At 32.3% G+C, this 16056-nt stretch overlaps 1 protein-coding gene across 3 annotated transcripts in view; it reads right to left on the bottom strand.

The window, feature by feature from the left end:
• LOC129905588 (NADPH oxidase 5) overlaps positions 1-16056 on the bottom strand; it is a 32749-nt gene that overhangs the window by 1376 nt on the left and 15317 nt on the right. The window contains exons 2-14 of one of the 3 annotated variants that reach the window (XR_008770619.1): positions 11007-11101; positions 9445-9556; positions 9287-9384; positions 4303-4423; positions 4086-4236; positions 3940-4025; positions 3747-3871; positions 3457-3677; positions 2137-3394; positions 616-830; positions 491-556; positions 357-427; positions 12-126 (exon numbers count right to left, since the gene is read on the bottom strand). Coding sequence is in view for 2 of the 3 variants with exons in the window: in XM_055981102.1 (XP_055837077.1) it covers positions 12-155; positions 357-427; positions 491-556; positions 616-830; positions 2137-3394; positions 3457-3677; positions 3747-3871; positions 3940-4025; positions 4086-4236; positions 4303-4423; positions 9287-9384; positions 9445-9556; positions 11007-11101 (2763 nt within the window). In the remaining variant the exon portion in view is untranslated. Of the gene's footprint in view, positions 1-11; positions 156-356; positions 428-490; positions 557-615; positions 831-2136; positions 3395-3456; positions 3678-3746; positions 3872-3939; positions 4026-4085; positions 4237-4302; positions 4424-9286; positions 9385-9444; positions 9557-11006; positions 11102-16056 lie in introns of all 3 variants that reach the window. The other 2 variants (XM_055981102.1, XM_055981103.1) reach the window with 2 other exon arrangements.

Genomic DNA, 16056 nt, shown 5'->3' with positions numbered 1-16056 from the left:
AAGACCCAAACCTCTAAAACGCCAACTTCAAGTGTAACCTTACTACCAGAATTAGTAGTTGTACTACTTGTATTTGTAGCCGAACTTCTGCTTTTAGCTTTATGCGATGATCTAAGGAATGACGGCCTGTACAAACAACTTGTTTTAGTAGATTCCTTTTGGAGAAATTAATAAATTTTGAACCAAAATTTTGTTATTATTATTATTTCTTTTTTCTGAAAAATTTCGTTAAGGACATTTTAAGGGTTTTGGCAGTGAAGAAAAAATATCTTCTATTTACAAAGCAAGACCCCAAATAAATGAAAAAATATAACAATTAATTTCTTATAACTAAAATATAACAGTTTAAAAGATACCTCAAGTGGTTTTCCCACAGGATAATTAACACCCTGTGTGTTGGTGGGCGGAGAATTGGATGAAGATGGAGCTATTTTCAAGTAGAAAAAGAGCTTATCTGAATATAGATTTGTTTTAAAAGAATTTGACTTACATGAACTTCGTTTTACAATTTGTCCTTCTTCGGCTTCACGTTGACTGTACATTCCAGGTGATACAACTAAAAAATATTTTTGATAAAATAAAAATGGAACGAAGCATATGACAATTAAGACTCACTCATAGAATTTGAAGACGGTCTTGGTTCACAATTCTCGAGGCTAGGAGTTTTGAAAGCAATGATTGTAGGTTTATGTCGCATGTAGCGGAAACTTTGAGCCAGTGATTTGTTTTGCGGACTCAAATATGCTAATCCAAGTGTTTGAAGACGAGCTCTTCTGATCTTGGCTTGGTCAAATGACTTTTCAGATTCGGACCTAGTGTATTCTCGAAGCCTTAAGTACAAAAAATATGTTATCAAAATTGGAGAACAGTTTTTTTTTTTTTAAAGAAATGTTCTAGTAAATTGCCAATGTATAACAGTTATAAAAGTTTTACTTTATTCAATTTAAAAAATTGTCAACACACTTCACGCAGCTTGAAGGAAGTATTCAAGTATAAAAGACCCGGGTCTTAGGAAAACCATTTTTAAGCCGTAATACGCACTGTTGACTTGTCTCGAGTTGGGTCTTTTTTAAAACTTCCTGGGACAAGCGAACAATCTTTAGGTGTGTTTATAACGGTTGTATTTCATATTGTGTTATACGCCCTTACTGGACCTTAAGATCTGTAAGTGCGTACTTTATCATGTGAAAATCTTAAAGGCATGCTATGTGCATTGAAAATTTCATGCGTTTAATAAAAAAAAACTTTTAAAACTGTTATAAATTTATAGTTTGACTAATAACTACGAGTGCCTAAAGGCGTATACAGGTGGCCTGTCCATATGGGGCCATATAAGCAATACTAAAATCACACAACGCCGCATTATTGGCATATATCGGGTTATTTTGAAGTCATATTTAATTGCGTGTATGAGAGTTAAGATTTTATAGTGTGTAATACGCCACTACTGAACCATGCCTCAAGATCATTCAATATACTTTAAAAACTGGAGATTTATTATAGCTATTCTAACTGTTACAACTGTTATAAATATGGAGTTTGACCAATAACTACGGTTGTCTAAAGGGTGACCTGCGCCTATGGGACCACATTAAATTTGTTCAGCTTTTCCCATTCCATTTTTTAACACTTTCCGACTTTCGCTTACGAAATTTTATCAAATCAAAGATGGCTGTATAACAGTTAAATTTTGGTACTGTCTATTTAATTTCGCAAACCTGTTTTTATTTTTGAAACACTGTTATAACTGTTATAATTTAGTTGAAATCGGAGCAAGCCTGCTTTTTTAGCAGTTATGGCAATTTATAACAGTTAAAAAACAGTGCAAGAAAGCGCCAAAATTTAAACTTTTGTACAAAAAAATGTATCGCATTGGTTAATTTCATATAATTTTTGTTCCATCTTATTGTTTTGGCATACCAGTTTATAATAGTTATACGAGTTTTCCTAACGACCACCAAATACTCAACGCGGTTTGTGTATCTTTAACAATTACGGAAGTGTCTTAAAATAGTAACTGAAAGAATGACCTTCCCTATAGGTCAGCACTGACAGTTCTAAATATATCTGTTATACTCACTGTCAAATTCTTAGAATATATTGATTTTAGCCTTCATTTTCATTTGTAATACTTACGCTCTTATCCGTTCTCTCTTCTTGAACTTTCCCTCCATATCCGGCATTGAAAGACTCTTTTCCAATGGAACTTTATTAATCAATTTCTGTAATCTCTTGTCAGGTGTAACTTTGCGCCTAGGTAAAGGCATGGGTTCCATATTTCCTTCATCTGAAACAAAACCATCATTTGAGATTCCTGAATCTTTCGATGTGCTAGTTTCTTTTTTCGAAAATGTTCTCTGCAAAGTTTCTTTAATATTTTTAATCGTCTTATTTCCTGAATCATCAGCTTTGGTATTATTATTTTCAATAGCTAATTTTGACATTCCCTGATTTTGTCTTGGTGGTCTTCTAGGCTCCGAACCATTTTGATACATTTTAGCAAGAAAATCTGTCTGAGGTGTTGTTGATGATTTGCCATTTGTATCACCATTACTTGCTGGATCTGTGGTATTTTGAGGAATATGTGGATTTATTTCCCCATTATGCAGTTTTTCTTGTTCTTTTTCAAAATAATCTGACAGTCGATTTGTCCATTCGCCAACACCTCTGATATGTAACCACATATAATCTTCTTGTTCAGGAGCACTACTTATTGTAAAAGGATGCCATTCGTAGTTTGCTATTGATGGAATATTCACGAAGATATAATCTCCAGGTCTAAAGTTGAAGTTATAGGGACGTTTTATAACTAAATGAACTACCTTCGAGGGGAGTAGTAAACCAGAGCTGATGTAAGTTTTTCCATGTTCCGATTTCATCCAAACAAATCTTAAGATCCTTTCGACCGCATAAACCAATCCTGGTAATATAAACCATTTCCAGAAATTCGGGCCATGAAAAATGGTTAGAATCCAAAAAGGAACATAAAGTAAATGTGTCCAGTAAAAGACTTCAAAGCTTCCCTTTCGTCTCACAAATGGTTGTGAACACACAAACATAATCATCAAAATCACAATTAACGCACAACCTGTTGGATTAGCCCAGCCTTTGATCAATCCAAAAAGACCAGGTCGACTTGTAAAGAGCCATTCAGCCAATGAATAGTCACAACCATTTAGTCTTGGATGATTCACCACGACAGTTGAGAAATTTATCAAATGCATAACGGTATGAATGACACTCAATCCGGAAATCACCATACCTGTCAATTTATGGAGGTAAATATGATTGTCAAGTGGTAAGTATGAACTGAATCCTCGTGATCGTAAATAAGTTAAAGAATGTCTTAACATCAGAACTAAAACCCAGGCACAGTTAAAGTTGAGGCACTGTCCTAAACATAATAGAGAAATCGATCTTAAATTCATTATTGACAACAGCTGTCCACTAACTCACCACAGGCTCTTGCTAGTATGGTGTAAAAATTACTATTCCGATACTGGATTGCTCTCGACACAAATAGACCTACATTGATGGCAATGTATACAAATAAGTATGACACAAAGACTTGATTGTTTCGAACATATGCCCCGGTAAACTGGTGAGGTATTGATACACATCGTTTGTTAGCCTTGGGCTTAGGCTTTTCTTGTATCGGCACAAGCCATCGATCGATTCTAATAACGAAAAAGAAAAAAAAAGAAATGTTTTTTCAATGTCCTTTGCATTTGAAGTAATCTTTTTACGTTATACTCAAGTTTTCAAGTAGGCCGCCATGTTTGTGAAGTTGGTTTTTCAATGCTTCGTAGGTTATGGTCCCTCGATTGTATGGATCAGCATCTTCGAACATAGCTGTGGTGAGGTCTTCTATCTAAAAAAAAATATTGTTTTTGAAATATTCTTTTTGAAGAGGGTTTACGAGATTAGGGAAAAACTTACTTGATCTTCAGAAAATCGCATTCCATTTTCTTCCATGCAAGCACGTATCACATCGTGAAGTTCTTTGTGTTGGATTAAACCATCACCTTAAAGAGCATTAAAGTCATAAATGGTCTTTTAAATAAATAATAAGTTGTGATAGTTACCATCAATATCGTAAACTTTAAAAAGAAATCGTATCTTATCATCGGCTGATTGACCAGAAAATTGATGAATTGCATCTATAAATTCTTGGAGAGATATTGATCCAGAACTATCTTTATCGAATATTTGAAATACACGATCTGTAAAAAATGGCTGAGAAAGAAAAATAATATTGATTCTAGGTGGATTTGGTTATATACTCGTAGTTTTAAAACTTACATTTTTGGATGTTACAATTTTTTTGAATTCAGCTCGACTAATTTCTTTTTCATTTCCGACTGTTCGCCGAAATAGTGATTCCAATTGTTCGAGGGATTTTTTATCGAAACCATTTCGTGGTCTATATTAAAAAACAAGATCAAAAAGAGAAAATTTGAGTTATTAATACGTATTGTTTTTAAAAATTACAGAATTGGCAGGAAAAGTTTGAATTAAAGCATTCCATGGTCACGGGCGGTGGGAAAAATATTCAACTTAAATAATTTTCACGGGTGGGAAACAAAAGAGGTGATTTTGAAGTAGGGTGGTTCTTACTAAATTCCTGTGAATATATTTCATCCAATGTCTGAATAAAGAAAAAAAAATTTTTCGATTGTAATAACTCAGCAACCAGACTTAATAATAGAAGCTTTTGGTTTTCAATAATAGCTGCTGTGTTTTATTTTCCTCGTGATCCGGATCCTATCATTTATTTATTTGCGAAACAATAACAAAACAAAATCCTGCTTTTGTTGTAAAGCTAATAAAAACAATGATCTGACCCGGATCACGAGGAAAATAAAGCACAGCTAATATGAATATAGCTTAAAAAGACATTTCTCTTAGGAAGTGTTGAAATAGAAACGTTTTCACTTTTTTTCAACTTTTTCGAGGCGAAATTTTCTTATGAAATACCTTTTTTAATATTTCCAAAAATATACTTGTAGTAGTTTCAGAAATGAATAAGAAAATAAAAGTTTTAAGAAAGAAACACAGAATACGGTTTGAACATTTATTTCACATTGTTCTTAAATTGGTCACGTTAATATGAAAATAGTTGTTATTTTTTAGACTAAAATAGTTTTTGTCTAACATCCTTTTTACTGTAGTCTATGGTAGTTCCAATTTATTATAAAATAATAAATACAAATCACTAAAACTATTAAAAATTAAAAACAAAAAACATAATATATCATAATACTTTTAAAAAGATAATACCAGTTTCAACAATTTTTGTTTGAGATTAAAAGTTAATTTTTCAAATTTTTTTTCATTTTTTGCCACTGTTTTATGTGTGTCTTTTTTTAAACAAAAAGAAAATTAAAACAATGTGCTTTACTCTACGAGTTGATAATAAATAAAAATTAAATTTTCAATAAACCATTATGAAATACCCTATTCTTATTTTTTTTTTTATTTACACACAGCTTACTAGTTATAGCACAGTGCCTTATCCGTTAGAGTTATGATTTTTTTAATGAGAAAGTCAAAACAGACTACTGTGTGTGCATTATTTTATGTATGGTCGAAGAATTAAAACATTATGCATTAATCGACGGATAGTAAGTTCAAAAAAATAATGAAAAAATGGTACCCTTATGAAAACTATTAAAATTACATATGTATTTATGAAAATATATGAAATGAAAAATAGCAATGAGATAAAAAAATTTCACTCAAGATCGTTGTATGAACTCATTAGATGCTTGGTTATCATAATAAATGAGAGTAAACATTTAAATTCTGTTTTATTTTCCAAAACTGTTGTTTGGCTCCGATTTATTTAAGATTTTCCTGAACAAATAAAAATAAACTGCCCAGGATCCTCCTTGCAACATCCTTCTCCTTAAGATACGCATGACTTAGTTCAGATCACTACCTTTTCAGTGATGAAATTTATATGCAAAATAAAAAATCGTGTACAATCTATGTCAATATTTAAAACATTGAGTTAAAAATCTGGCGTACATCAGTACCAGACTCGCTCAGCGATTAACCTGGAACCCAGAGTTAAAAACACAAAGACTAAAACAAATTATATCTTAGAATATCCAAAAAAAGCCCAACCAAAGGTTAAATTATAATACTTGTCTTACATGTCACTACAAGGTTAAAAAATCATCTTACTAAGACAAAAGTATCTTACCATAACCCAATTAAAACAATTTGTCAAAAAGCCACCTTTGATAAGCTTAAAATTTGTAAAAAATTACAAAAAATTAATTAAATCACCACCATGTTAAAAAAGTTCAAAACCAAGTGGATATGTCAAACAAATAAAAAATCTTCGCTTTTCGTTCAAGTTATCGTGTCAAGACCTTCAAGGTGAATGTGTCACACAAGGATTAAGTGCTCGCACGCGCAGTTTCCTAAAGATAAGTGCAAAGACAAGCTCAGTTAACACGTTTAACATGTCAAAATTAACAAATGTTCAAAACGAAAAGGAATGATGCTAAAGGTAAAAGAAGTATAAACATAGTCTGGATCTGGAGAGAGACGACAGATTTTTTTTTTTTAACATCAATTTCCAGATCCCACAACATAAACGTAATGACCATCCTACGCAGAATGTTTTTTGCATTCGAATGTATTTCCTACGCATATATTATGTCCTAAGAAGGTCGTTACGTGTGTTGTTGCGCCTGTCGATCTGATGGTTGCCACAACCACGACACACCAGAAGAGTCCAGACAAGCTGCGTGTGTCTCTGGGAAGTCCAATAGTAATTTCAATCTTGCTTTAAGTTTTTATTTGCTTTAAGGTTTGGCATTCGGAGACCACCTTAAATGGAAATATATGGATATGGAATGACGTGGATACGCACATTAACCAAGAATATTGGACATCTTGTCCCAATCCATTCATATCTCCATTAAGTTATAACTGCCAAACAACGGTGCTCCCGATGTCTCTCTCTCTTGAAAAGGCACATTAATTCCATAACGATCGCACGCCTTAGCTCATAAAATATTCATGCAGGCGCACAAAGCCTTCATCTCAAGAAGGAATGCAATGCGTGAGTGCGTTTAAAAAAATAGACAATCGTAGGTATACCATATGGAATAGGTGATTTGTGCGAAGTATTATACAGAAAAAACCCTTAACGATCTTTTTAGATTCAGATTAAATCCTTTCACTTTGGCGCCCAACAATTGAAAGTCTTGAGTGTTTTTGTGTGAGGAAATATCGAGTAATTGGACACCAATCTTAACATGTAATGTAGTTAGGGTTTTGAGAAATGAAAAGTGCATTGAAACAAAAAAAAAAACACACCATAATTAATTAAGTTTTTGAGATAGAAAATAATAAATTTATTATAATAAATAAAATTATTTCGGAGTTGAGGAAATAAAAAGAAATTGATGTCCAATAAAGTGAAACTTATTTGTTTTTCACCACAGTTAAGTTGAGCTGCTAACCTCGCATTTTAACTAAAAAAAAAGTTCAAAAAACGGGAAGTTTTCGGGACGCGAACAACTTGTCGTCCTCAACTCACAATAGAGGATAAGTGAAATTCAATTTTTCCGGGTGAAAACTTGTTCAAGTGAAACTCACAATAGGACTGAATATGTTTTTCGGGGAACATATCGTGGGCACAAGGCCAAAACCACGAATCTGCAAAATTGTAGTTTTGAGAAAAACTTCTTCAAAGTTTTGGAAACTCATGCAATCTTATGTAAACTCGAGCAACGGAAATTGATAGTTAAGGCTTCTAGATAACAGTTGGAGGATTGGGATCGATGCAGTGAATAGAGGGTCCGATAACAAGTAAAATGATGCATTAAAGTAAAAATGTCCAAAAGTACGGATTCGCTGTTTTGGAGTTGTGCTGAAGATATATCGTCGCTTGAAAAGCAAAGTGACTGTTGCCAACTTAATTTGAAACTAGTTCGTGGGGGGTCTTAAAGTAGTGGGGGGTTGACATGGGACTCAACCACCAGAACGATTCAACGAACAAACTAAGCTTTAATGTTTTTTTTTTAAACAAAAAATTTCGTGGGGGGGGGTGGGCCGACTAACAAATTTGCTCCTATAAAGCTTTACAGGTGTTGATGTAGCTCCTGTAAAGCTTTATAGAAGGGATAATGTTTGTTGGGGGTTTAACCCCCAAAACCTCCCCCCTGCGTTCGCCCCTGAGTCCAGATAACATAAATTTTCCAGGTTTCACTCCTTCTCCTATTCCAAAACACACTAAACACAGTTTATAAAAACAATAGGGGAATTTCGTGGAACTTGGGATCTGATGTTTGTATAGACGAAATTCTGCGTCAAGACATATCATAAAAGTGCATGAATTAATTTTTCTGACTCTCTTGATAGATTTATCATCGTTTCTGAACTAAAAGCAATTATTTTCCTAACTAATTTCAACACATAAAGTGTTTGATAAATTTAAGCCTTTTTTTCTTGGATTAATTAAATTTATAAATCGAATGATGTTGTCTTCTGCGATAACTTTACATTCACAAATGAAAAACTCATTTCAAATTTTAACTTTTACCAAATGCACGAAAATTTTCGTGAGTTTCAATTTTTTTGAACTAGTTGAATTGCTTTTGTTTAAATTTCATTGGATCAAGAACGAATGAATATTTGCAAGTCTTATTTTGAATCTTTACCTGCTTTTTATTTAAGCAATTTCTTATATTTTCCTTGAAACTTTAGATTCTGTGTTTGAATCCACTAAAATTATCAAATATGCTAATTGAACGCCCTTTTCTATCTTAAAAAAAAGACTTGATTTTGATAAATCTGGAATTAGTTAGTTCATTTTTCACCATTTTTTAGATCACTTAACTTAAATCAACGTTTGTTTTCTCAAGAGTTATTTCAACCCCTGATTTTATATTTGGCTTCAGAATTGCCTATCAGTTTTAGAAATATTCGAATGCCAAAGTTTTCCAAGTATTCTAAAACCTCCGTTTTGAGAATCAAATAACTGTGATAAAGTTATCTTGAAATCGATATCGAGGTCACAAAACCCAAAATATCCTGTAAAAACTATAAAATGAATTTAGAAAATGAATGGGAAATTATCGCAAGCATGGCTGAAAAACGGAACATAAAGCCTAACATGCATAATATATGGAAAATCTGTTAAGGCAACGAAAACACTTAAGTCAATTTTTTATTATTTTCATACTTTTCCATTCCATTCAACCAATATATTTACACAACAGAAAGAAACTCTTCAATGTAGACACATCTATGAAATTAAACTTACCTTAGGTTTGTGATTTTTGATATGAATTCCATAACTTGATTCGTCGAAACCAAATTCGTTCCATCTACATCGATAAGCCTATAGAATTTATCTATAATCTGAAAATAAACAAAATATTCAAATAATATGTAATTCATTTTTTACTTTTGTTAGCCTACCCCTCGAGCTTCCCAAATTTCTTCAAAATTATTAAACGTAATTTTACTTTCTCCACATATCACATAAGCCACCGATTCCAATTGTTCAGCGAAATCTTTTTGTCGATCTTCACTAAAATGAAAACAAAAAATAAAAATTATAGTTCAAAATAAATACCAAAGAGGGCGTTGACTCATTAACAATCATTTGCAAGTTTCACATTATGTCAAAACAATGTTCCCCGCCAACTCTTAAACAATATCTTTTCCACTTCCAAACAGACATCTTCTTGTTTCAGAGGTGCTTGTAAATAAATGTGTGGAATTTGGTCTACGATCGTGTCGTCCACGATCGTTGATCGTCTCTATCCTCCTAATTCAGACATCCTCAACTTGCACGACTTTAGGTAGGTGGACATACTCAGAGCTCTTAACAAGTGTAATTTACCATATCAGAAACATGCCATGGTCCCTCAGCGGGTCCCAAAGTCTTCTTAAGAGACCAAAGGAGTAGGCAGAGAGGCCTCCTGTCTATACTCAAAACCAAGATCCAATGTGATTGTACATTGTGCAGATATTCGTGTATAGTGGCGCTTCGTGGTAATAACAAGAACTTAACAACCTCTCTGATGGTCGCTCTCTGAGATGGTCGTTGACGATCGTTGGTGGTGATTTGCATGCCAAAGAACACCACTTTAGCATTATATACCGGCTCGGCTCTGGTGGAAGCTAGATAAAACCCCAGGTTGCAATGTAAAGAAATTAAACTAATTTTTCTCCAAGGCTCTTTCGTCTTGAGTTCAAATAGAGAGGTCCATAATTGACGCCAAACGCATTGTTAATTCGATATTTACATTTTTCGATGACAGTGATTTTTTTTCGTTTAGGAATTTACGCCATCTGTAGGGAATTCTATGTGAAATAGTTTCACACTGTAAATTGAACTAGATTATCTAGTTTAATTAAAATCCATCTGTCAATTTAAAGAGATGATCATGTCATTCAACTAATCCATCGAATATGGACATAATGACTGATCTCTCAGCGAACTCGCGCTCGGCTCATAGGATTCACCTGTTTTCCTTGTCTGACACCTGTGCTGTGCAAGTTCATGATTTGATTGACTTTTGATCCACCGCAGCAGCATGGTGTGGATTGATTGATTGTGCGCCTTTTTGCCATAATGGAGGTAAACAGACTGCGTGCTTATTTAAGCGAAGGTAAGACTTTTTTTGCACACAAAGTACACACACACATACAAACATATTAAGCATTAAATGACTTTGGCACGTGACGGTAGCATTTTGACTTTCGATAATTGTCTTTTTCAACGAATCGCCGCTCCGCACATTAGACGAGTTTTATACCCTTGTTTGTCTCATTTGGATGGCAGTGTTTGTAGACAGTAGAGACTTGAGAGAGCCCTGGTGGTGGAGTAGAGAATTGTTGTAGACAAGAAGTGTCAAGTTGAAAAGACATTAATACTATCTTGATTGGCAGTGTTGAATTGCTTGCATTTATTGTCAATTTGAAATGAATTTAAGGTGACAGTATTGGGAATAAAAGGTAGATGGAATACTTACGTTAATCGACCCTTGAGGTGTTCTATCCAACGGTCCTGCACTAGAAAGCCTTGACCATCGATATCGAAGAGGTGGAAGAGTTTCTGTTGGAATTCCTGAAAAAAATAAAAAAATAAATTACTTAGAATTTTGGTAGAACAATTTTTAAAAATTATGCTCATGTTCGGAACTTTAGTGGCTCGAAGGGAACTGCAAATAAATTATAAAATTTTGTCGAAGTTGAAATTTGTTTAAAGTGAAAATTTGGAAACTACTCACATTCTAACGCTATAACAGCCAAGGACTAAACAAGTTCTTGCTTCTATTTTAGAGATGATACATGATAATTTTTTGAAGGGACGGACGAACGTTTTAATTTACTTAAATCTCTCACTTATATTGAATTATATGAAGGAGAAGAAAGAAAGAAAGTACAAGAAAACTTAACGATTTTCCAAAATAATCTTGACGTGATAACGTCTTATAAATCGATGAACTATGGTAGCCACCACAAAAAAGTGACGCCATTCTCTCCCGTTCCACTCTCGCGGCAAAAATTTCAATTCAAGATTTAAAATAAACTATTCGAGATACAAAAATCTTCTATGGCTTATTTGAAAGATACCTAATAACCTAAATCTTAATCCAAATGAAGGATTTTAAAAATTCCGTCATTTAATAGGGTAAACAGGGTAAAACGGAAAGATGAAATTTGAGCTAAAATCTAAACGCGAAGTTGTAGATTGTAGTTGTAGTTGATTTTTTTTGCTATCTATAGCATGATAGATGAGACTAATTTAAGAATAACTGTATTTGTGTTGGGGCTATGAAAAATGATGATTTTGAGTAGGTACATTTTTTTTGACAATTCTAAAGGTGCCAGGTGAGAGATGAAGAAAAAAAAAAATTAGGCGTCTAATACGGATTTTTTTCCAACACTCTGCGTTTCGACATATGAATTTTTGAAAAACATCTTGTTTTTTAGGGGTATTTTTGGGTAGTTTTTGATTTTTAGCTTTTTTTGGAGCGTTCAAAAAATCTCAAAATTATAGCACATGTAGGTTTTGGCCTTATGCATACATGTGCAAATTTGGAATCGTTTAGTGAGTTTTGACTGAATAACACAAGAAACAAGTTTTTAAAAAACACGTTTTTTGACCATTTTTAACCGATTTTCATCGTTTTTTATTTTTATCTTTTTTTCTTTAATAGATACAGGAATAAAGTATATGGAGTAATGATAGACCATAACCACGAATAAATGTGTGCGAAGTTTCAATCATTTTCGTAAACACAATTTTGAGATAACGGTAAAATAAAATTTTAGAATTCAACAGGTTATAACTTTTGACCAAGAGCAGATAGAAATTTTATTAAACTTTTATGAGCATCCTGACAACAATTACCTTTCATTTGGTATATCAATATCACACATAACGGCAGACTAACTACAAGCTACACAATGTTAAATCAAGAAACTTGCGAAAAACCTCAAAACACCAGTGGAGATCTGTTGCCCCTCAAACAGCTACCAGTGTGGGAAGTACCGTAATATCAGTCTGGAAATTCGACATGGTTGACTTTAAAAAATTCTAACTTCTCTTGTAGGCATCTTTGAAATAAGATTGATACGTCATATGAAAGATGAAATAATAAGCTTTCACATTGTATAAATTTTTGTATAGGTTGTCAAACAAAAAAATTGATTCGATAGCGTGAGAACATAAAAATAAATGCTTTTTTGCTTTTTTTAATGAAATTTGATCGAGTTCAAAAAATTCTAACTCTTTTTGCAGATGTGTCATTGACCTGATCGATATATACATATATTTTGAGCTAAGACAATAAGCTTTCAGATGGTATAAAATTTGTTATAGGTTGTTAGGGAAAAACGGAATTAATGACGTGAGAAGATAAAAATTCATGTTTTTTTTTGCTTTTTTTGATGAAAATGATTGTTTTCCATTAATTATTTTTATACTTTTTGCGCATTGTAAAAATTTAAAAATGGTTTTATTCGTAAGAAGAATACTTTTCTTTTAAATTGCATAATTTTTTTTGAGCTTTTAAAATGAAAAAATTAATATAATGAGATAATAAAAAAGGTATTTTTTTTTAGCTTTTTCTTGTAAATTATGATTGTTTGAAATAAGTAAACGTTTCAAATGACTCATTTTAAACAAAAGCACACAACCTGTTTTCTGACGACGTTATCACGTAAAATCATCGTCCGTAAACTTTACAGACAACCTCTTTTTTTTTAAACAATCAAATTTCATTACCGCTTCCCTTATATGTTACTTTAAGGAGAAAAATAATTGCTATCGCAACTATAATCTAAAATTTACTTTACACTGCATTTATTGGATTTTAAAAGAAAAACTTTTAAAAGTCTTAGACAAAACAGCTTTATTAACATTTAAATTAAAAAGGAGATTGGGGTAAAAATTTATAGCAATAAAATGTTTCCTTTGTGTCACCGTTTTAAACTGATGATTTTTGATATTGAAAAAAGTATAAAATCCTTATCTTGCATGAATTATTCATTTAACAAATAAAAAAATAAATTCATATTCTACTTTTTTCTCTAATACTTCAATTTCTGATGCCTTAAAAGTAATTATGGTAACTTCTCCGATCTCCGAAAAGGAATCATTTTGTTCGTTCGTCCAGCTTGTTTCTTTATTAAACAATATCGATTTTTAAGTTTTCTTTGAAATACACTCTTTTTAATAAAATAAAATACGCTGAAAAAAATTGATATATTTCTAAACTTTTCAAGAGGTGAGGCGTAAGAAAGCAGTTGGCTGAATTTTGTTGATTTTGATATTTTATTTTGATTACATTTCTTTTTTTTTCGAAACGCACAATGCAAGAAGTCGATGCCTCAAGATTGGTAAAATATTGAGAAAATCCTAGCACAGATTAAAAAAAGTATAAACAGAATTACAATAGTATAATAGTATCCGTTCTAAACTCAAATAAATTTGAAGCCTCGTATATGGGTCTAGGGTTCAGAGCATCGCGAACCGGATAAATATTTCCTTAAAAATGATATTTTAAAAGCATTGTTACAATTAAATGCCCATAGCTCAGAAGATATTTCATATTTTTTTCAAAATTTTCGATTTGACTATTTTAATAAGCACTTGAAAATTTCTTTGAAAAAAAAACGCTCATACACCACAGTGAACCCCGCATACTAATATTAGTCATTTTTTAATTCTTTTGGTCATATCTATATAACAACTCAACTACATAATTTTTACATCAAATAAGTAAGAGTTGATAGAAAAAAGTTTCTCAAAGTTTTGACTTTTTAAAGGAGGCGATGAGAAACAAGACTCGCTATATAGTTAATAGTTAATTCTTCATTTTAAATTAAAGATGTAAGAAGTGCATTTTAAAAAAGACCCGATAACAGGTGTTCATTTTGTGTAAACAATTTTTAATCGAATCTTTTTAGATATACACAAATTTTTCCCAAGAACAGTATTATTATGTTTTTTTTTTTTCTGCATGAAATAATTAAGTGACTGAAAAATTGTTTATAAAAAGTCACATTCCATAATAACCAGTAAGATCCGTTTGAAAACAAGCTTAATTTTCTTTAAAACGTCTTTTCGGGAATGGAGCCAGTGGCGTAGATAGCTTTTTGCTAAGGGGGGGGATAGATCTAGTTCGCAAATTTTTTTTTAAGTTTTAATAATGCTTCTTTGTATTGTTTTTATTCTCTTTAAATTGGAGAAAGTTCTTTCGGTAGTTGACGTAGAAACCAGCAGTGTAGCTAATATCTTTAATAAAAAATAAATACCAGGACAACTTTTTTCGGTGCAGCTTTCGAGCGCTTGCAATGAGTTCATAGAGGAAGTATTTTTCCTTCTGATCAAATATCTTTTCTGAGTTTTTAATTCTTCACACAGAGAATAATATGACCAGGACCACCTAAATACCAACAGATTTCCTTATTGAACTGTTTTATGAAGAAACCTTATTAATATCAACAATTAATAAGGTTTTTCCATAGAGATTTCTTATTATTTTCATGTACAAAATCTTTCAAAATTCTTTGTAAAAATTTCATATTTTTTCCAACTTGGCACTAGAACAAAAATTGTGACCAATATTTCTATAGTCAGTTGGAATAGGTGATCCCGTACATGATCGTATTTTTTTTATTAAAAAAACAAAACCGACTTCCATGGATCAAAACTGGGTTTTATGGTTTTTCTAATAGTACTGAACAGGCACAGCTTTTCAATACCTACAAAAAGAATTATCAAAATTGGTTCACTCGGTCCAAAGTTATGAGGTGACAAACACAAAAAAAAAGTACAGACGAATTGAATAACTCCTCCTTTTTGGAAGTCGGTAAAACAATAAGGAAATCCCGATTGTTTAAATAATATTTCCTTCTTGGATGAAAACTATAAGGAAATCTTATTGTTTTTGTTCTATTTTATGTGGTCTAGTTTTTGGTAAAACTCAACAGTTTCATTAAATTTTTTAGCTGCTTTGTCTATTTCAGACGAAGAATCCTTAGAAAGAACCGGAAACCCTTCTAGTGTGTTTTCATGGTTTGTACATTTTTCTCCAAGGCCCATTACATAGAAATCGAGAAAAAGATTGAAAACAGTAACACGAAAATATTCTTTACTGTACTTTGAACGGAAGGGTTCGAACGATTCTTTTGTCGCTTCACTATTCTCTTATGTTTAAAGCCTATGTCAAGGATTTCAGCTAATATTTCCCATATACAAAAAACTTTCGAAAATGAGTCGTCTTCTGCCCGTTTAATATTTAGTTGATCCCTTAAATCTTTAGCGAGCTCCATTGCTTGGATCAAGTCTAAATTCACTCTTTGAAACACCGACTTAATGGCAACGAAAGTTGGTAAACCATATTTTATAACCTTTAAGCTAATCAAGAACTCGAAATCCATAGCGTTTTTTTCAAAGTGCGCTTCTTCAACTTATTTATTCATGACTGTTTATACTGCACAATTATCGATTCCAATGGGGGGGATATATCCCCCTGATCCCCCCCCTATCTACGCCACTGAATGGAGCTA

This window comes from Episyrphus balteatus, chromosome 1 (genome assembly GCF_945859705.1).
Source record: "Episyrphus balteatus chromosome 1, idEpiBalt1.1, whole genome shotgun sequence".
NCBI classification, from domain to species: domain Eukaryota; kingdom Metazoa; phylum Arthropoda; class Insecta; order Diptera; family Syrphidae; genus Episyrphus; species Episyrphus balteatus.
The sequence above is the reverse complement of the archived record's forward strand: the minus strand, read 5'-3'. Positions and strand labels throughout refer to the sequence as shown.